A 22507-nucleotide genomic window follows, 5' to 3' on the forward strand; every position below is an offset into this window, starting at 1 on the left:
GTCTTCATGTATTTTTTTATTACTGATACTGAAAGGTCTCATACTTAATTAGTCCATCTAGTTAAAGTGGTTGGTACTAGCAACACTGTAACTAAAGACAGCTTAGTTATATAAATTTCATAATGGAAAAGACTGAGCTTTTAGGTAAATAACCTACCAAGGATCACACAACCTATAAATGGCTCTATTAACTTCTAAGCTCTTAAATCCTATGTTTACTCAGTGCACAAACCAGAATACAGATTGTATTGTAACAAGATAAAATAATTTAGCTATTAATTTTTTTGGCTTCTACATTGCATCTTTTAGGATTAAGAATAGCAGTAACTGAATTATACTAAGATTGTTAAGAGATTTTAAAATGTTAAGACAGTGGGGATGTGCCTAAAATTATATGTAGAGGTTATTCTTTAATTTAGTCTAGTTGTGTAAGTTAATCAGCTCATGTACCTTCTTCCTTGTAGCTTAGAGAACACAAATATGGAACTCTATGACAATAGTATTTTAAATAATGGCAGTGTAATTCCCTAGGCAAAATTTCTGTCCAGGGAAAGTTTCAAGTTGGTACCTGTCACATAATATGGAATAGGTATATGGTACTTAGTCTTTGTATATTTTAAATTCAGACAAATTTTATCCTTTAGTCTGTGACTCTTTAGAAAAGTCTTATTTGTACCAATAGTACAAAAAAACCATTTTCCAGATCTTAGCATAAACTTAACTTTCCTCTCCAGGCCACTTTTCCAATCAGATGATTTCAGTTTAGAGTTGTGTGTCTTCTAAATGTTTTCCCCAGAAAACCTAATCATTAGTAAGATTTTAACAAACATGAAAATGTTTAGGGGCAGCCTTTTGGTCTAGTACATGTCTTAAGATGCCTGTGTCCCATGTTGAAATATCTGGGTCTGAAACTCTGCTCCATTCCAGACTCCAGCGTCTCGCTTATAGACCCTGGGAGGCATTTGGGTAGTGGCTTATGTGATTGAGTTACTGACACACACATGGGAAACAGGGACTGAGTTCCCAGTTCCCAGCTTCAGTCACCTCCCCTCCACCCATTTCAGGCAGTTGGGGAGTGAACCAGTGGGTGTGAGCTCTTTGTTTCTGCAACTCAAATTTCATTTTAAAAACAATACTCTTTTTGGGGATTGATTGATTGATTTGACACACAGTTACACAGAGAAGCAGAGAGAGAGTGAGATCTTCCACCCACTGGTTCACTCACTTCCCGATTGGCCTCAGCAGCCAGAGCTGCGTGGATCTGAAGCCTGGAGCTTCCTCGGGGTCTTTCCACATGGGTGCAAGGGCCCAAGGACATGCGCCATCTTCCACTGCTTTCCCAGGCCATAGCAGAGAGCTGGATCAGAAGTGGAGCAGCCGGAACTTGAACTGGTGCCTATATGGGATGCCAGCACTGCAGGTGGCGGCTCTTCCCGCTACATCACAGCTCTGGCTCCAAAACAATATATTTTTGAAAAAGCATTTAAAAATGTACCCACACATTTTTTAAAACATGTTTAAGCAATGATAAAGTAGCCACCAGAGCTACTGGCTTCCCTTATTTACTCTTAATAACTGAGGGGAAGATGACAAGACTGACTTACTGCGTAAGTTCACAGTTATTGACAGCTGGGATTCAAACAATAGCTTCTTTTTGGAAAATATGTATTTATTTGAAAGGCAGAGTTTACAGAGAGACCTTCTATCCACTGGTTCACTCCCCAAATGGCTCTAACAGTGGGAGCTTGGCCCAGGAGCTTCTTAAATTTCTCCCATGTGGGTGCAGGGTCCCAGGTACTTGGGCCATCTTCCACTGCTTCCCAAATACATTAGTATGGAGTGCGATCAAAGTGGAACAGCCAGGACTTGAACTGGTGCCTTTAAATCACAAAATAATTGGTGAACTATGCACTAAAACATGTATTTTTAACTTTTTCACTATTATGCCATACATATGACCTTCTAAGGTAGGGTAATTTGAGGTAACAATTTGTTACTATTACCAGAAGTGGGAGAGGAAGATGTTACCAATTCATTACTCATCTATTTTATCTTTATTTTATTTATATGAAAGGCAGACAGTCATTCTCCCATCTGCTGGTCCATTTCTCAATGCCCGTAATAGCTGAGATGGCGCCAGGCCAATCCAAGAGCTGAGAACTGAATTGGAGTCTCCCACATGGATAGCAGAGGCCCAACTAAGCCATACCTGCTGCACCAATGGTGCACGTTAATGGGAAGCTGGAATCCAAAGTCAAGTCTGGAACTGAACCCAGGCACTTGGATATGGGATGCAAGTGTCCAAATGGCTAAAGACCTGACACTCCTAAGGAATTTAAAATCTATTTATAAGGCTATTAAAATGTCATCATCTGGAATTAAAGCAGCATATTTACCCTTGTTTTATTTGTATTTCATTTTTTATTAATATTTTAAGCTTAACTGAAGTACATTATAATCACAATAAAGTATTTAGATTATATATAATGGTTCTTCTACCAGGCAGGCTTATAAATACAAAATAAAATAATACAAAGGCAAGAGTGCATTGCTTTTACTGGCCATGGAATTAACACTGACAAATGACAGGCAGAGATACTGTTCCTAATGGCAAACCACAAGTAAATGCAGGCTTACAGGTACTAATTTTTGAATTCTCTCAAATGCAAGTGTTAATTTCACTTCTGGAAATGAAATTTAGATAACTTATTTGTTTGCTATAAGCTTTATTTGAGATAAAGATAGAAAACAATAGAATTTTATTTGCACTTTCATTATGCAAGTTATGGCAATCTAAAATAGTTTACAATTTAATTTCATATTATTCTTTTAGGCATTTGATATATAAGAAATAAAGCTAATCATTTATGAAGTATAACAACAATCAGAAAATAGTCTTTTTAAAAGAGTTTTCTTACATATGTTGCTATCTAGATATAAAGCTCTTAACTGCCAAGATTCTTAAAGTAAGGGCATGAACCCAAGCCATTAAATAAAAATCACAGCGTATTTATAAAAAAGTGCTATAGAAGGTGGTGCACAAAAACATGCACTTACACATATATTCAAAAGGATGTAAACTGTACTTTTAGGCACTGTCATCTCTTCTTATTTCCTTTACAAATAACAGCAGGACGGTTGATGTCCAAATGCTACTGCAGGAAGATATGTAAGGCAACCACGTGCAGAAAAGCATGTATATAATGCACAGGAAATACAAGGATAGCATTCCAAAAGGAAAGGTTTGTGGTGATGGTTGATACTTGAAAGGCTTGGAGTGTAATCTTGTAATTAAAAATCTGTGATTGCCGCTGGAGTCCTGTCACAATTGGTATCTTATGTGCACATCTTTACCTTTAAAATGATTTTAAACAGGCAGAAATTTCATTTTTACGCTGTTTTATAGGTGGTGATGTGGCTTCTGTACTTCATAATTAATAGTCAATTGTGTAAGCCAACTACTCCTAAACCCTAGTGTAAAATAGACACTAATTCTAAATATGGAATGTTTAACATACGTGTTGGACTTATTTAAAAAGGCAATTTTCTGAATTCCCCATGCTTTATCATATTGCATAGCTGAAAATTCATCTACTACTTAAAGTGTTCTGTTCATTCAAGCAGACTTTTGCTTCAATCTCCTTCAATCTCCTCCTTTCATACTGTGTAGTGGATCCACAAGTTTATTGTGCACATGCATTAGACCTTAAAGAAAAGAAGCACAGTCCTAGTTGTGGTTTTGTTAATTTTGAACTACTTCATTTACTTTAAGATACAAGATGTATAAGATATAGTATATATATCTGGTTTCCATCTTAAAGAAATGGTTAAGTTTATTGAAAAAAATGCAAAGAGAAACATTTCAGAATGTTTAAACTACCTAGTAAATACTAATTCACAATTACTAGTATTGTAAATACTAATTTAAAGTTATTTACAAAACAGTGTAGATATAGAATTGTGCAGGTACAGAATTAGTAACAGTTATCCAGAGAGCTTCAGTATGAGGAGATAAATGTGATCACTGACTTGGTAAATGCATTCTAATTATATCTAAGAGTTTATGTTGATTTGATCTTCTGGGAGTTCCTCTACTACACTCCAGGGAGGGGCTCAAAATGGCTGTCATACTAGGGTAGCTTTAGTTCTCCAACGTAATCCTATCTGTTCACGTAGCAAATTGTTCTTCTGTTATTTTGGCACATGTGTACTGATGACAAAGGTTGATCAGATTAACCCATTCCACACTGAGGTTTACTAAAATACAAAATAATAATTTAGAGTAGAAATTTAAATTTAAGTAGATTTAAAATTTCATTTTATAATTACTATGTATGTTTTTGACTGCTTATTAAAGCTTCCTGAGAATTAACTTATTTTCTAGTTACTCATATCCTATATTTCTTTTGAAAATTTTTTGAAAATACTGTGACCTAATTAACAAATGAAAGAGCTTGTATTTTGGAGGTTAATGATATCTGTTTTGTCAGAAAATGGTATTATTAGACTGAGAATATACGAAACTTGTTAGAAGAGTAAATATTTCTTGTTAGGAAGGCTGCAAAAAAGCACTCAAAAATCAAGTCTGTGAGGGAGACCAACTTTAGGGGGTATGCAAAGAGCACTGATGTGTTCCCCAAAAGACAAACGCTGAGAAGCCTCTTCAAAGGAGGGAAGGGAGATAAGCACTCCATTCCTCTGGTAAAGGGAAATGAGAGAAGGCTACCTTCTCCATAGCATACTGTAGGGTCTAATCACAAAGGACAACAAAGATTAAACACAATTTCAGCCATGTTATTTTGAAGATATGTAATTTTCTAGGGAGTCACCCTATAAGGATAATTTTCATACTTAATATATTATGTGGGAGACCACGATGAAGTTCCTGGCTCCTAGCTTCAGCCTGACCCAGCCTCTGGCTGTTTCAGTCATGTGAAGAGTGAACCAGTGATGGAAGATCATGTTCTCTGTCTCTTCTTCCCTCTCCATCACTCTTTCAAATAAATAAATCTTAAATAATGTTAGTTCACTTAAAATGGAAGTAAAATAGTGCTCTCATTAAACTGTTGTTATAAGAATAAAGTAAATAAGTATGCATTAGAACAGTGCCTGGTCATAGAAGTACGGCTGTTATTAAATACTCATTATAATGTAAAAATTTTCTGATAACAAATTGTGGGGGTCAGTGCTTTGACTTAGCAGGTAAAGCCACTGCCTGCAGTGCTGGCATCCCATATGCATGCTGTGTCTCAGCTGCTCCACTACTGATCCAGCTCCCTACTAATGCACCTGGGAAAGCAGCAGAAGGTGGTCCAAGTCTTGGGCCCCTGCACCTACGTGGGAGACCCAGAAGAAGCTCCTGGCTTTGTATCAGCTTAGCTCTGGCCATTTCAGCCATTTGGGGAGTCGGCCAGTGGATGGAAGACCTCTTCTGGATCTCTCTCTCTCTACCTCTGCCTCTCTTTAACTCTGCCTTTCAAATAAATAAATCTTTAAAAAAACATTGGACAAAATCAGACTAATGCAGATATTTAGCATATTAATACTAGAAAAAGACCATGTTAGATCAATCTCCTTAAAACTGGCACTTTAATTTATGGATGAGGATTTTTTTTTATTAACTAAAAAGGAATCTAATATTTGTAATAAATCTGAAGGACTACCTGGAAATATATGAGTAAATCTCTATCCAGGAGCTCTGCCCTATTCATAACTCATCACTGAGGTGATTCTTATAAAGCACCAATTACATCAAGCATATTTAATTTTTTTATACTCAACCTGGTAAAGTAAGGCTGAGAATTACTGAACAAGACTACAGGAAAAGGTTAAAGGAAAATCAACATGTAAATGTCTGCAAACTCCTGTTTCCCTGTAGAGTTTATTCCATCCTATTTCAACATTTAGCCACTATCACTTTATTTATTTAAAAGGGAGAGAGAGAGACAGAAATGTCTTATCTGCTGGTTCACTCTCCAAAAATGCCTGCAACAGTTGGGCTAAGGCCAGGCTGAAGCCAGGAGCCAGGAGTTCCATGTGGGTCTCCCATGTAGATGTCAAGAATCCAAGCACTTGGTCCTTCATTTGTGTATAGCAGAAGTTGGATTGGAAATATGGAGCACCTGGGACTGGAATCAGGGAATATGATATGGGATGTGAGCTTCCCATGTTTCATAACCTGCTATACCCCAATACCTGCTCCCTTCATAATTTTAATATCTGGGAATACATTTGTTTGAAATTATGAAAATAAAACCTTTGATTAGGTTCTAAACATTGTGAGGAAGTGGGGTTGAGGGACTTCTGGTAAATATGAAAAGAAAATCAGAAAGGGTATAGATGCATTTCCTTTTTGGGTGATTTCTACATACAATATGAAAGTAAACTATTTAAAAAATTCTGAGTCTCAAAAAATGCCTTTACTGAAAATACAGACTGAAGATACTCTATTCTTGAAACAAAAGTAGGAAACTATCCTAGCAGCTACAGTTATCTGAGGTGAAAAGTTTCTATTTTTGAAAGACCTATCTATGGTCAGTACAATGGTTTTTAATAGGCAACAGTGTAGAATTTAACTCAACAGTCATACTAAGTTTTAACTGTCCTCTACAATAGAAAATCTCACAGTCTACTTCTGAAATTCAGTGCTCACCTTTAAAGTATTTCACAGTTTTAACTCTTAATTCTAATGTAGCATCTTCATCACATACAAAAATAGTTCGAGGGTGTTGCTGGAAAGCTGAAACAGTCCACATATGATTGACTCCCTCTTCTATTGCTTTGTACAGGGCAAATGCTTTGTGTGCGCCTGTTATGAGGATCATTACCTGCAAAATCATGAACATCATTTTTAATTAGTAGTTAAAAATGTGACAAATGAGTAAGAACTATTTGTTTAAAAGCAGATTTTTAACTGATATTCCTCTGATACAAAAATAAATAGCTCCCCAATTTCTTCATAGTTCAAACTCCTTATTTCTTCTTGTTAAGGTAACAGGTAAACACAAAGTGCTTCTCATTTAACAAGCAAAATAGTATCTTGCCTAGGGTTGTAAGTAAATATACTGTAACATCTATGATTATTAGTAAAATACATACTGATACATAAGAGACCTGGGCAAATATGAAAAAGACACAAAAGGGCTCATTTGAAAAAGCAGAATGACATGCCTTTAAAGAATTATATAACCTGGTCAAATCCATTAAAAGTAACAAATCATTTCAGAAAAACAAAAGAAAATGAAAACAAAAGATATTGAAAGAGCCGGCGCTGCGGCTCACTAGGCTCTCTCACTCTCCTTTTCTTTATTTTTAATTTTTTTTTTTTTTTTTTTTTTGACAGGCAGAGTGGACAGTGAGAGAGAGAGACAGAGAGAAAGGTCTTCCTTTTTGCCATTGGTTCACCCTCCAATGGCTGCCGTGGCCAGCGCACTGCTCTGGCACACCGCGCTGATCCGATGGCAGGAGCTAGGTACTTATCCTGGTCTCCCATGGGGTACAGGGCCAAAGCACTTGAGCAATCCTCCACTGCACTCCCTGGCCACAGCAGAGAGCTGGCCTGGAAAAGGGGCAACCGGGACAGAATCGGGCGCCCCGACCGGGACTAGAACTTGCTGTGCCGGCGCCGCAAGGCGGAGGATTAGCCTAGTGAGCCGCGGCGCCGGCCACTCTCCTTTTCAAATAAATAAAGTGATAGTTGCTAAATGTTGAAATAGGATGGAATAAACTCTACAGGGAAACAGGAGTTTGCACAGACATTTACATGTTGATTTTCCTTTAACCATTTCCTATAGTCTTGTTCAGTAATTCTCAGCCTTACTTTACCAGGTGAGTATAAAAAAATTAAATATGTTGGGGTGCCGGATTCTGTCCCGGTTGCTCCTCTTCTAGTCCAGCTCTCTGCTGTGGCCTGAGAGTGCAGTGGAGGATGGCCCAGGTCCTTGGGCCCTGCGCCCACATGGGAGACCAGAAGGAAGCACCTGGCTCCTGGTTTCAGATCGGCGCAGTGTGCCAGCTGCAACATGCTGGCCATAGCGGCCACTTGTTGGGTGAACCAACGGAAAAAAGGAAGACCTTTCTCTGTCTCTCTCTCTCTTACTGTCTAACTCTGCCTGTCAAAAAAAAAAAAAAATTAAAAAAAAGTAATCTAGAGAAATCTGAAGATTGTTTTATTGAACATATACTATCTAAAGTTGTCTTGGAACAAAAACTAGATTTAAAGGATTAGGCTTTTACTCAAAGGAGCGACAGTCTAACCCATATGTATACAAACTACAGAAAATCCAAGCTCTTGATCTCAAATCCATAACTGCCTATGAAATAATTCAAAGAACATATGAAAATATGGGTACATGTGTCAAAATGAATCATCATCTTTAGCAGTGAATTTGAATTTTACAATTCAACCAATACAAGTTATGTGATGTAAATTCTCAAATGTGATTTTTTTCCTTATAGTTGTTAAAAATAAATGTTAAAGTTATTATAGTTCTACAATGTAACTATATAGAAACTATTCCCAACAAGTACTAAATATCTACCCTGGGACAGGCCGTGTTGGGTGTTTGATATCATGATCCAAAATCTCATTTTTTCCTCTGAACCTGTTAAGTCCTGCTACTAGAAACAGTTTTGGGTTTCCATATAATTTAATCAATTATAGTCAAGACCTGATAGAATCTGTTGTTTTCAAGGAAGGAAACGGCAGCCCAATTAAAAACTTTAAAATTAGGCAGATTCTACTACTCAGAGCTCTTACATTTTCAAATATACCAAATTTGATCTAACTCTCAACAAGGTTCTTTTTTGCTAGAAACCAATTGGGTTATATTTCCTATATTTAGTCAAGAAGCACTTTATGGTAAATCATCCTGAGGATTCAAAAATAGGGTAGAATGACTAGCACTGAATCTTTGTCCCAATAGTCCTTTCACAAGACTTTGCAATAACACACACACACACACACACACACACACATATCTGATCAGTGAGATTTTAAAACCCCAAACTGTGAAGCAAGAATAGGCAAGTGAAGCAGTAACTAAAAAGATGTGGTACTTACGTCTTAAATTACAGTTCTGAAAAACTTAATTTATTTGGTTCCTAAATATGGTAATGTTACTAAACAAAAGTTACTAAACTAAAAACTAGGAAACAATTTATACTGCAAATACAACACAACTAAAATGTCACTTATTCCACTCCAAAATAGATAAACATCAAAGTGAAAAGATCAAAGAACATTTAATTCTTACTTCTCTAGCATCCATCACTGTCCCCACACCAACAGTTAGAGCCATAGTTGGCACTTTTGATAAATCTCCATCAAAATATTTAGCATTTGCCAAAATAGTGTCCATTGCTAAAGTCTTTAATCTTGTCCTTGATACTAAACTGGATCCTGGCTCATTGAAAGCAATATGACCATCTGGACCAATTCCTTTCAAAAGAAATACACAAACACACAAATGTACATATAAAGTAAACAGGGTTTCTCACAGATATAAAAGCATTTGCTCAAAGTCTTATGTGGTTCAACAGAAAGGAAAGAGTTATAAACACACTTACCTTGTTTCATTTTATAGCTAGATTCCTAATACTGCATTAAAATATTTGTCTCTATATTTGATTCAATAGATATTTCCATGTTTTCTGTAATGCTTAGCATTGAGCTACCATGATTCAAATGATAGCAGTAAAATTAAGCATTAGCTTATTTTAGTATACTTCAGAGCTTATAAAGCACTTTCACATGCATATTCACCAATTTTTTTAAGACAAAAGGAAACTTGGAAGCTTAAGGAAAACACGATACTTATTTAGGTTAAAATTTAGCAAATACTAAACTAAGACAGGAATCAAATCTAAGTCTGTGATTCCCAACTCAGTGGCCTTTAAATTCATATTTCACTCTAACTGCTGCTACTCCAGAAGCGGTAACTAAACAGTGAACCTATTTCTAGTTTCCTTACTTTCAAAAATGTATAGAGTAGATAAAATATTATCTATAGCAGCAATTTTTTCAAAATTTTGACTATTTTAATAACACTCAACACTCTAATCTGTTATTTACTGTACCTACAGATACACACAGATATATAAGAATTGCATGAACTCATACTTACCCTTAGAAGCCATTCAAGCTACTTTCTATTACATTCTGTTTCATTAACAAAACAAACAAAAAGGGAATTCTAGATGCAACAGACTACTGATGAAATAAACTGATAATGATGGGTGACAATCAGTTTCAAAAACACTGCTTTACAGAGACCTACTGCCAGCTCTAATGTTCTAACATTGCCTCTAAAATACAGATAAGAATGTAGTACCCCTTATTTGGAAGAAATGGGAAACAATTCTTTTCATGAAATCAACAATCTTTCCATGAAATAAATCAAGTTTTATGAACACATGCCATAGTAATTAGTCAGATTCTGGCAAACTCAATCAAAAACTAAACCTGCAAGTTCTCGAGTCATTAAAATATCTTTTACATTTATATTCTGTACATTTACTTTGATGCAAAGACAGGTATACACCTTACAGACACACACCATACAATATGTAACTCCAGCAAAATTTCCCAAAGCCCAGGTATATGACAGAGTAACCTGGTTTTGAAGAATGAAGGAATAAAATATTCTATAAAACAGATATAGTTTCCAAAAGTACAACAATCTAAGAACTTTTAATGTGGGCACATACATTTTGAATGTGAGGTCCTAGATGTGTTTACAACAGTAGATTACTTCTACTAATCTGTTTATAAATTATAATTATAGATGCATATTTCTCTCTACATTTGTAAGTGTTCTATTTCTCCTCTTAGGTATACATATGTACAAATATTTATATTTCTCTATATATGTGAAAAGAAAGGATGAAATCAGGAAAATAAAGCTCCAGAAAAAAATAAGTTTACTAAGATTAATACTCTCAGATGACTTGGGCCACGCAGATGTGTACAGGTAGGCTGAAATTATAAGCAAAGATTAATAAGGGAGAAGGTATACATTCACTTATTGCCATGGTTAATTAAAAACTGAGTTTCCTGCTAAAAATTATTTTTAATGCAGTAAATTCTTTAAAAAAATTATATACTCATTAATTTGAAAGGCACTGAGTGAGACAGTTTTCCTCCTCTGGTTTATTCCCAAAATATCTGCAATGGCCAGAGCCCAAGCAGACCAAAACCAGGAGCCAGGATTTCAATCTGTGTCTCCCAAATGGGTGGCAGGGACTTAGCCACTTAAGTCATCACCTACTGCACACCAGTGTGTGTATGAGCTGGAATTGAAAGTGGAGTCAGGACTTGAACCCAGGCACTCAAATATGGATGTGGGTGTCCCAAGCAGTGTCTTAAAGGCTAGGCCAAGTGGCGTCTCAAATGTGGCCAATTTGTATTTGGCCTCTAGGTCTACATTAAGACATTAGTACCACTATGAAACAGCTCCAAAGCTCAGCATATAAATTATATGTCTCCCCAGTATTCCCAACTCCTGCAGGCAGAATATAAATTTCATGAAAGTCAGGACTTCCTCTTCATTACTGTATCTTTACCATTTAAAATAACATATGCATGGGTGGCACTCAATAAATAATAATTGAATAAATGAATGATGGTTGCTATTCTTTGGTCTTGTAGTATAATCTCTCAATTTCTCTTCTGCTATGTTCTCACTACAGAAGCTAAACAATTACAGTTCTTACACAGAGTGTTTGTGTTCTAGATAAGCACTTGTCCCAAGTTGAACCAATCAGAATCTCTTTCCCAGTTAGAATTTTGACTATGGATCTAGAAAGAAGGCATCTAGAACTGAAGCACTGGACGATAGCACTGCAGGGACAAGGGTGATCAGAGCCTAATTCTAAGATCTCGGGTTCCAAAGAATTGGTTGTTTTAACTCTTCCTTCAGTTTTGTGCTACCCCAATATCATTCCAGTTCATTTACTTTCAGTCAACTGCAGTTACTGGCAAACCAAATAATCCAATTATGTAACAGAAGGTTAAAGATCTCCTCCACCTTTTTTTTTTCTTTTTTAAAAAACAAAGAAAAAAAATGGTATTTTAAAAGTTAATATATTTAGGTCTTATTTATAAAAGTCCAAGTTTTATCTTAATGTTGGGGCAGGCAGGAATTCAAGATTACTCTGTCTCTTAACACTTTTGCCATCAGAAAAAAATCTAAGAACTTTTAGAATATATATTTTCTCTTTAAACTTCTCTAACAAGGTGTTAGAACTCCTGCATTAATGCCCTGGAGTGAATAATAGCAGATTAACATTCTTGAGCTCTTTTCATTCTGTTTCCAATGCAGAGGAGTAGAAAACCCCATTGTGGCTTCAAGCCCAACCTGCAATCTCTATTCCAACTTTACCTTTAATAAAGCTGATATTTTGATCCCATTTGGCACAGTTCTTAGAGTTTTTATTAACCAAACCCTGGAACAAAAGAAGGGCAAGTGGTAAGACCCAGATACCAAGCCTCATCTTGAAAATCCAATGATAATTAACCCAGATCAATAAATGCAAAGAATCAAATGAGATTCTTTTAGGAGTACACATTCAATGAGTAAAAAAGTATCCCAAAGAGGAAAAAATTCAAAGAAAATGCAGTAAGCTAACCCTTCTCTTCTTATGGACAGAGTAATTGCATCCTTCAAATGGTACAGACCCTGGGCCATCACATGACTACAGTTGAATGTTAGAGACAAGGAAACACTCTTAAATTTTTTTTTTGAAGGGGGGGGCTGAGTTAAGGAGAGAGGTAGACTACTACTGGAAACCTAACTGGTTAAAATGGTTAAAAAAAAAGTTATTTTTAGTAAGAGTGATAGAAATAAATAATTATAATTTAGGCCCCATCTAGTTTAAAGAGAGAAAGGAGATGGTTTACAGTGAGAAAACATACCAAGAAAATTAGCAAACAAGAAATGATTTAAAGCTATGTGTAAAGGAGTGATTTCTACCACAAATATTGGATAAGAGTTGCTGCCTTAAACAACACATTAAGCTAAGAATGCTTCCTGGAAAGCAGGACAAAAGTACAAAACAGAGTTAAAACAGTTCTTATCAGATTTTTACCCTCAATAAATTCCATTTCCTTGTACTGAGTCTGCAAGGGATTTGTCACATGGATGCATGTGAGAGTTAATAAATAGGGGAAAAAAAGGCCACTAATTAAGACATTCTTCAGTCATTTTCAATGAACCTCTAACAACTAATATACTTTTAAGGCATAAAGCAAAAGAGTGAAAACATTCTTGATACAACTAAGATAAAGAGTTGAGGTATATTATATTACATTAATTCTATTTCATTTAGTATGGAGTTTACCAAATCTAAAGAGTGGGGATTCAGTACACTCTCAAACATTCTCACTGGATTTTGTGTTAGCCTTGATATTAGCAGGTACAAATGGTCATTACCTCAAAATTAAACCAAATGAAAAAATTTGGAATATGTATCAGTAATCTACAGAATTACTAATGTAATATTAGTAAATTTTATTCAAAACATAGATAATTTTCTATTTTAAAAATCAAAACTTGGACTTACTCAGATTAAAGAAAAAAAAAACATTACCAGTCTATTTACACACAAAATATATAGTACTGGCATTGGCTCTGTTATTTATATAGATATCTGGATGTCCACAAGTAATTTGGTTAAAAACCTCAAATTCTATAAACTGAGGCACAACTATGTCAGCATCTTCATTTCAGAGAAAAGAGAAGACTGTAGTAATAAAGAGTGCCAAATACACATCAATATATATGTGTGGTTTTAGACATGTAAAAGTGTGATTAACTCTCACAAATTTTATAATGGTTAATATTAATCCTGTTTTATAAGTGATTTAATTATACTGACAACCAACTACCTCAACCATACTTGGCCACTTCAGCCATAAATTATACTAAATACAGCTTTAGTTTATGTAATTTTGAGTAGTTTTCCAACAAATTACAAACATATATATACAATTTTGTTAATTTAGAACATTAGTATTTTTAGTTGAACATTAAAGAATCTGACAAAAAAATTTCTTAGTTGATATTGTACTATTCTGATGGCAGCTATCTAATCTGTTTCAGATGTTTCATACTGATAACAGAAAACCATGTTGTTACAAAGAAACTGTTCCTCCTATTGTAGATTCCGCCCACATGTGTGTGCGCGTGCATATGTGTGTGTACATATATATAATATTTCAAACAGTATTTGGTTATATATGTATATTACCTATATTTGGTATTTGGTTAATTAAACATTCATTTTCATTTTGGAATTTATTAAGCCAATTATGCAGCTTAACTCATTAACTAAAGGCTGATGATAAAGTCTTACAACATTCTTAAATGACTTTCTCAAGAGATGAAGCCATTTAAATGATCTGCCCACTTGTTCCTCATGTAAACTTATATTCAATTCTGTAATATAATAGTAGGTTTGACTGGACTTCTAAAGAAGTGCTAAAGAGAGAAACTTATCATTTAAGAAAAGGAACAGATCACTCCTCTCTTAAAATATGATAAACTGTTAACCTTAAAGAGGTAATTATAAGATTTTAACAGAGGTACCTTGAGAGGTACCAGCCTTTCAAGGAACAATTTAAGTAATTCTGATTGTTAACTCTTAGAATCTTCAGATAATTCTGATGAAAATAAATTAGAAACAACCAGCTGAATAGGTGGGTTCATACTGTCACTGGTGTTCATTTCATATTGCACAATGGTTAGGATGATTTTTTTTTTTTTTACAGGCAGAGTGGACAGTGAGAGAGAGAGACAAAGAGAAAGGTCTTCCTTTTTGCCGTTGGTTCACCCTCCAATGGCTGCCGCAGCCAGCGCACTGCAGCCGGTGCACTGTGCTGCTCCGATGGCAGGAGCCAGGTACTTATCCTGGTCTCCCATGGGGTGCAGAGAGCTGGCCTGGAAGAGGGGCAACCGGGACAGAATCCAGTGCCCCGACTGGGACTAGAACCCGGTGTGCCGGCGCCGCAAGGCGGAGGATTAGCTTAGTGAGCCGCGGCGCCGGCCAGGATGATTTTTATTTAAATTAAAATTGGAAGACACTGAATTAAAACATTAGTAGGTAAATGCTTATAGACAAGATATTTTCATATACCTCCGACAAAAAGATCTATTCCTCCAGCTTCTTTAATTTTCATTTCAAATGCATCACATTCTGCTTGTAAATCCGTAGCATTCCCATCAAGGATATGAGCATTCTTAGGATCAATATCAATATGCTTAAAAAAATTATTCCACATGTACGAATGGTAGCTTTCAGGATGGTTTCTTGGAAGTCCTAAATATGAAATTAATCAATAAAATTTAACTCATTCCAGAAATAAATCTAAACTTTCTTTTTCTGCAACAAATGCCACTTGAAATAGAACCTTTTTATGCCATATTCTATTTAATAGCACTTTCTGTGCAATATGTGCGTATTAAAGGCCCAGCATCTTATCACTTTACATATATGTATAATGCAATTAACTTATAAAACATCTATGGAAACACTATTATCATTCTCATATTATTGATAAATGAAACACAAAGAACTTTTCTCAAGTCACAGAGTCCTACAGAGAGGCCAGGATTCAAACACAAGAAGTCTAGTTCATGTACAAGTAACCACCTTACTCCACATCTCAAAAACACAAAATTTTAATCAATGGAACAGACTTTTTTTAAGCTCAAAATAAATTAATTAGCTAATTCAACTGAAATGTTAGCCATGTTCATCATCTATTTTTCTTACACACGTGCAAAGTATATTGAATCAGTTTTTTTGACTATCACATTACCATTAAAAACATTCCTATATTTATCTTTTAATACAGTTTCAAAATAATACAGAACTTTCCAGGTAAGTAAAAAAAAATGTTAAATACATTATAAAAGCTACACAGTTAAAATACAGTCTTTTATTTAAAAGTCTTTATTTTACTAATTATTTTTATATAAAATTACTTAAATTTTTCCCACAACAATGATTTTTAACTCTGCTTTAAGAATTAAAAAAAAAAAAGGTATCAAGAAATGAAAATGACTGGCTCAAAGTTACATGACAATCACTTCTTGGCCTTTTGGCTAAGATCAAGTGCAAAGTTACATGATGGATAACTGACAAGAGCCCAAGATGAATGATTTCTAGTCCCGGATTCTTCCCACTACACTGAGCAGTCATCACAAAAATACAGATTTTTACATAAACTCCCAATCTTATCACACAGTAGGACATTTTATTCTACAGATATACTCTTATATCCAAGATATAAATTAAAGTAACAATATTCTGAAAATATATTCATTTTACTGAAAAGCAAATATACTGCATATCCAATAGATTCAAATATAGCTTACCTACATATTCATCCATATTAAAGGTCTTCACATATTTAAAAGAAAGGTCTCCATTTTTGTGATATTCTATTAGCTTTTTATAGCATCCTAAAGGTGTACTCCCTAAAACAGATAAAGATTCCATTTTCTAACATCAAATAAAAATCATTTTAAAAACATTTATACTTACTTCATTTATTAAATAATCTATAACTTACTAGATAAATGTTAATTTAAATACATTTCAAATTACAAATAAACATTGAACCGATGTCTTTACAATAGTTTGAAACATTAGTCGACCAGAACTTGCCTAATTAAGCTGGAAATCTGTCAATAAAAATTAAAGTTTGGAAAATTATTCCTTTATTGTTGAGTTTTTGGAACTGCTATTACATTTTAAGACAAAACTTCTGGGAAGACACTTAAATTAAAATAAAAATAAACATCCCACTTTCTGAAAGAAATGTTCTAGCATAAATGATACATAAATAGGTCATATTAGGGCCGGCGCCGTGGCTCACTAGGCTAATCCTCCGCCTTGTGGTGCTGGCACACGGGGTTCTAGTCCCGGTCGGGGCGCCGGATTCTGTCCCGGTTGCCCCTCTTCCAGGCCAGCTCTCTGCTGTGGCCCGGGAGTGCAGTGGAGGATGGCCCAAGTGCTTGGGCCCTGCACCCCATGGGAGACCAGGAGAAGTACCTGGCTCCTGCCATCGGATTAGCGTGGTGTGCCGGCCGCGGCGGCCATTGGAGGGTGAACCAACGGCAAAGGAAGACCTTTCTCTCTGTCTCTCTCTCACTGTCCACTCTGCCTGTCAAAAAAAAAAAAAAAAAAAAAAAGAATATGCTTTTTTATTTTTGCTTTAATATTTATTTATTTACTTGAAAGGCAGAGTTTCAAAGAGGCAGATGCAGAGGCAGAGAGAGAAGAGAGAAAGAGAGAGACAGAGAGATCTTCTACCTGCTGGTTCACTCCCCAGATGTTGACAACAGCCAGAGATGAGCCAATCTGAAGCCTGGAGCTTCTTCCAGATCTCCCACTTGAGAGCAGGAGCCCAAGGCCTTGGGCCATTTCCTGCTGCTTTCCAAGGCACATTAGCAGGGAGCTCGATTGGAAGTGGAGCAGCTGGGTCCTGAACGGGTAGACAAAAGTGATGGTAGCACTGCAGGTGCCAACTATACCCACTAGACCACAGTGCTGGCTCCTAGAATGTGATTCTTTTAAAAGGTTGATATTTGAAAAAGATTTGCTGGTGCTTCATTAAGTGACACCACAGAAACAAATGAATTTAGTCACTTGAGAATGGCCTGTCCGTTTTCTAAATTTGCTGTAGTTGTTTTCAATTTTAATTCCAAACTGAAAGGCTACATTCTCTGTATTCTTACAAGTGACATGGCCCTAATAATCCTGGTTGGAGTACTGATTGCCAGTAATATCACAAACCAAGACAGAACAAATACAGAATAAAAAACTGCACACAGGGGCAGGTGTTACAGTACAGTTGGTTAAGCCACCACTTGAGATGCGCGCACATGATATTGTAGTGCCTGGGATCAAATCCTGCTTCTATTTCCAATCTAGCTTCCTGCTAATGCACCTGGGAGGCAGTAAAAGCCAGTCTAAATACTTGAGTTCCTGCCACCCACTTGGGAGAACTGGATGGAACTCCTGGCTCCTGGCTTCATGCTTGGCCCAGACTTGGGTATTGCAGCCATTTGGGTATTGAACTAGAAGTTGGAAGGTCTTTCCCAATGTCTTTCACATAAATAAATAATCTCAAAAAAAAAAAAAAAAAAGGAATGAAAAGGAAAAACCTGCACACAAAATATTTACTCTTGTAGAATAAAAGCAGTTGCTTCAAAAAGGTCATTAAAAATGGAAGTAAATGAATTCATTTTGGTGCAAAACCTTTTGAAATCCATGTATCATTTTTCACAGAACATATTATCCATGAAATTTAAGAATATCACTCCTATAAACCTGACAGAAATAGTCACTGGTAAAAGCACACTCTCTCTCTCTCTCTCTCTCTCTCACACACACACACACACACAAAGCCACAAATTTATATGAAGGAAAACTTTAAAAGATTACCTCTCATTTGAGAGGATGGACTAAAAGTAGCTATAAATAACATTCACCATATAAGTTCAGAGAACAGCATTGTAATAGATTTTCTTAAAGTGAAGCATATATAAATTGTTTTAAAATCATGACTAACCCTTTAAAAATTAATGTGATCAAATTTTATAACTCTTTTTCAAAGAACTATAGTCATCTAACAAGAAAATTGTTTTAAAAATGGATAAATACACAGGGCCGGCACTGCGGCTCACTAGGCTAATCCTAGTGCCAAGAGGAGAATTTTGGGATTTCCCTTACTTAAGTATATATGAATAAAACTGAGAAGCTGCTACAATCTGGAGTCATTTTCTATTTTTTAATCAATAAGGCTAAAGAAAAGAAAAAGAAAGATGGTTCACAATCAACAGGTTTAAAATATTTCATTTTAATATGTGCTATTTAATAAATCATTTTTTGGAGCCGGCATTGTGACGTAGGGGGTAGACCTGCAGCCTGCAAGATCAGCATCCCATATGGATACCGGTTCATGCCCCTGCTGCTATACTTCCAATCCAGCTCCCTGCCGATGGCCTGGAGAAAGCAGTGGAGGATGGCCCACATGTCTGGGCCCCTGCCACCCACATGGGAGATGCAGATGAAGCTGCTGGTTCAGCTTCCCCAAGAGTTGGCTGTTGCAGTCATCTGGGGAGTGAACCAGAAAGAGATGGAAGATCTCTTTCTTTCTCTCTCTCTGTAACTCTGACTTCCAAACAAATAAATAAAAAAATCTTAAAAAAAATAAGTCATTTACTAACACAACTAACATTTATCAAGTGCTCACTATGATACAAATAAAACAAAGGTTATTGATAATATTTCTCATCAATAGAAACTCACAGTAAAGGGATAAAATAACCATGACACAACAAAAAGCATTATTAATCTTTTAAAAGAATATATATATATATATATATATATATAGTGAACCAATAAAAAAAAGACTATATTCTTGCTTGTTAGAGGAAGGATCAGAGAAGATAGCACTTTAACTGAGTCTTGAAGTACTGCAATTCCAATGAAGACAAGTTGCAATTGAGAACAAAAAAAGACTGTGGGTGGTAGGAGAGAATTTAAAAATGACATGTATATGCCTACCATGTAACTAAGTGCTATGCTGCTGTTTTTATAATCACCTCATATGAATCTCAAAACCCTGAGAAACCTCTATTTCTCATTTTGAAGATGGAAGAACTGAGTTGAAACAAAGAATCTGCCAAATTATCAGTGAAGCCAGGGATTCAAATCTAGGTGTCTGGTTACAAAATTCACATAGATTTCATTCTATAATATGCTGGCAACATGAGCAAAAGCAAAGCAGCTTCTAAACTCAGTTTTTGAACTGCCAGCAGTCTGATTTGCCTCACTCAATTCAGTGCAGGCAAATGGAAGGCATAGGATTGGGAGGCAGGTCATGGTGATAGTATGCAAGCCCTTAAATGTGAAGCTCATTAAGGTCACTTCAGTAAATATGTTCCTATTGAACAAATGTTTCCTAGAAATTGTGCTTGACGGTAGAGTAATTGCAACACAGTATGTTACCTGCAATGTTACGGATGTTCAAGTTTCAAAAGCATTTGAGAGAAGAGGACATAATTAACATTGTCAATGGTCAATGAATGATAGTAGTAGGAAATGCCAACAAGGTTTTCCAGATACACTCTTGGTAGATACATTGCTAGGCAGTTATACTACTCAAAGTTGTAGCTGTAAATAAAAAAGCAGGCTTAGCACAGCTGGCATTTAGGACTCTTAAGCCTTTCTGTCCCTACACTCAACTCACTGCTTATTTCTATGTCATAATTAAGACAAAGTGATTAAGGCAGGGAGGCTGAATGTTTCCCAGGTAAAGCCTATGCAAACTAATAGAGAAGCAATGTTCAACCACCAAGGTTCACATAACAGAACTGAGAGTGATGATGGAGTATCTAAGTAAAACAAACAAACAAAAAACCCTCAAAATCTTCTTTTGCCACTCTTACCAAGATCTACAGCCCTGGGCCAAAAAAAAAAAATCAACAATTCACATGGAATTATATTATTTATGGAATCATCCAAGCAGAAAAGAAAATATGACTACCTTTCACACAGCTATTTTGGAATTTTGGAATGAATGGGGAGAAAAGCAGGAGAAAAAAGTCTCTTTATATAAACACGGGAAATTTAAATTTACACAGCATTTATAGTGTACAAGGGACTTACACACACCGTATCTTAATTGAGCCTCAAAACAGCATCTTAAGCTATTATAACCCTTACAGGCAAGGGTTCACAAATGTAGGGTCACATTTGTAGAATCAATGCTTTGCAATCACCCACCAAGTAGCAGCTCTGATTCTAGGTCTAACACTCATGGATGTCATGATTAACAATATTAAATAAAGTGCTGTAAGACCAAAGGACAGGGCCTGCACCGTGGTGCAGGTTAATCCTCCACCTGTGGCGTTGTTATCCCATATGGGCGCCAGTTCTAGTCCCAGCTGCTCCTCTTCCAATCCAGCTCTCTGGTATGGCCTGGGACAGCAGTAGAGGATGGCCCAAGTGCTTGGGCCCCTGCACCACGTGGGAGACCCGGAAGAAGCACCTGGCTCCTGGCTTCAGATCAGCGCTGCTCCAGCTGTTGCGGCCATTTGGAGAGTGAACCAGAGGAAGGAGGACCTTTCTCTCTGTCTCTCCCTCTCACTGTCTGTAACTCTACCTCTCAAATAAATAAATAAAATATTTAATAAAAAAAGACCAAATGACACTATGTGATAATTTTCTAAGAGAACTCTCAACAGAAAATTAAATCCAAATATATATATTTATATAATATATATTACATATATGTTACTTAAATATATATGTAATTAATGCTTAGGTTTATACCAATCTTCAAATTTTTCATTGTTATATTTCTGTAACAGGAAGAAAATAAACAGAGTGAAGGGCCAGTAAGAGAATATAAAACAGGTAAGGAGAAATTAAGAGACAATAGTAAAAATTGTAGGTACCATTTAATGATTAATTAGAAAAAAATCTAAAAAATTATATAATAGCGAAAGTAATGTCCCTTAAAACAAAGACCATTATTTTTTTTATTTTTTATTTTTTTGACAGGCAGAGTGGACAGTGAGAGAGAGAGACAGAGAGAAAGGTCTTCCTTTGCCGTTGGTTCACCCTCCAATGGCCGCCGCGGCCAGCGCGCTGCGGCCGGCGCACCACGCTGATCTGATGGCAGGAGCCAGGAGCCAGGTGCTTTTCCTGGTCTCCCATGGGGTGCAGGGCCCAAGCACCTGGGCCATCCTCCACTGCACTCCCTGGCCACAGCAGAGAGCTGGCCTGGAAGAGGGGCAACCGGGACAGAATCCGGCGCCCCGACCGGGACTAGAACCTGGTGTGCCCGCGCCGCTAGGCGGAGGATTAGCCTAGTAAGCCGCGGCGCCAGCCCAAAACAAAGACCATTAGAAAAAGGTACAAAATACTGTGACCATCACTTAAGATAGGATATTTCTTGCTTGGAATTAGTAGATAAAATAGAATTTTAACAAAATAAATTTTAATAAAATGTAGATTTTTCTATACCTGTGTACACACATATATATTCATATCTGGTTTCAAATACTGATATGTTTGATCAATGCTAAGGCCAGAAATGAATACAGAAAGTATTTTACTAAGAGAAACTTAATAATTCTATAACCTTAGATAAGATGAATTTCTAAAACAGAAAAAGTGGTCGATTACCTGTTGGTAAACCCAATGTAAAGTATCTGTCCTGCCCAGGTTTGAACTGAATGATCCGATTACAGATGTATTTGGCTGCCCATTCACTAGCCAAGTCATAATTTTCAAGAATTACAAGCCTCATGGTAGTGACACACAGCTTCCAGGACAAGAAATTCAAACCTGAGAAAATCACATTGGAAAACACTTTAGATACATTACAGACATTCCAACAGAAGTGTAACATAGCGATGATTTTAAAAAAGAACATTACTTTAAAAGGATACACACTTATAAAAATAAAAATGTAGTTTTAAAACAGTAA

The 22507-nt window shown here is 36.1% G+C and overlaps 1 protein-coding gene across 11 annotated transcripts in view; it reads right to left on the reverse strand.

Annotated features, from left to right (window-relative positions):
- The window catches only part of GNPDA2 (glucosamine-6-phosphate deaminase 2), a 28768-nt gene that overhangs the window by 2603 nt on the left and 3658 nt on the right, over positions 1 to 22507 (reverse strand). For 4 of the 11 annotated variants that reach the window (XM_051842496.2, XM_017337507.3, XM_070068177.1 and 1 more), the window contains exons 2-7: positions 22204 to 22365; positions 16377 to 16478; positions 15133 to 15315; positions 9255 to 9439; positions 6653 to 6827; positions 2402 to 3705 (exon numbers count right to left, since the gene is read on the reverse strand). In XM_051842496.2, coding sequence (XP_051698456.2) covers positions 3644 to 3705; positions 6653 to 6827; positions 9255 to 9439; positions 15133 to 15315; positions 16377 to 16478; positions 22204 to 22365 — 869 coding nt within the window. In that variant the 3' untranslated portion in view covers positions 2402 to 3643. Of the gene's footprint in view, positions 1 to 2401; positions 6129 to 6652; positions 6828 to 9254; positions 9440 to 15132; positions 15316 to 16376; positions 16479 to 22203; positions 22366 to 22507 lie in introns of those variants that run through there. The other 7 variants (XM_051842493.2, XM_051842498.2, XM_051842492.2 and 4 more) reach the window with 5 other exon arrangements.

This window comes from Oryctolagus cuniculus, chromosome 2 (genome assembly GCF_964237555.1).
Source record: "Oryctolagus cuniculus chromosome 2, mOryCun1.1, whole genome shotgun sequence".
NCBI classification, from domain to species: domain Eukaryota; kingdom Metazoa; phylum Chordata; class Mammalia; order Lagomorpha; family Leporidae; genus Oryctolagus; species Oryctolagus cuniculus.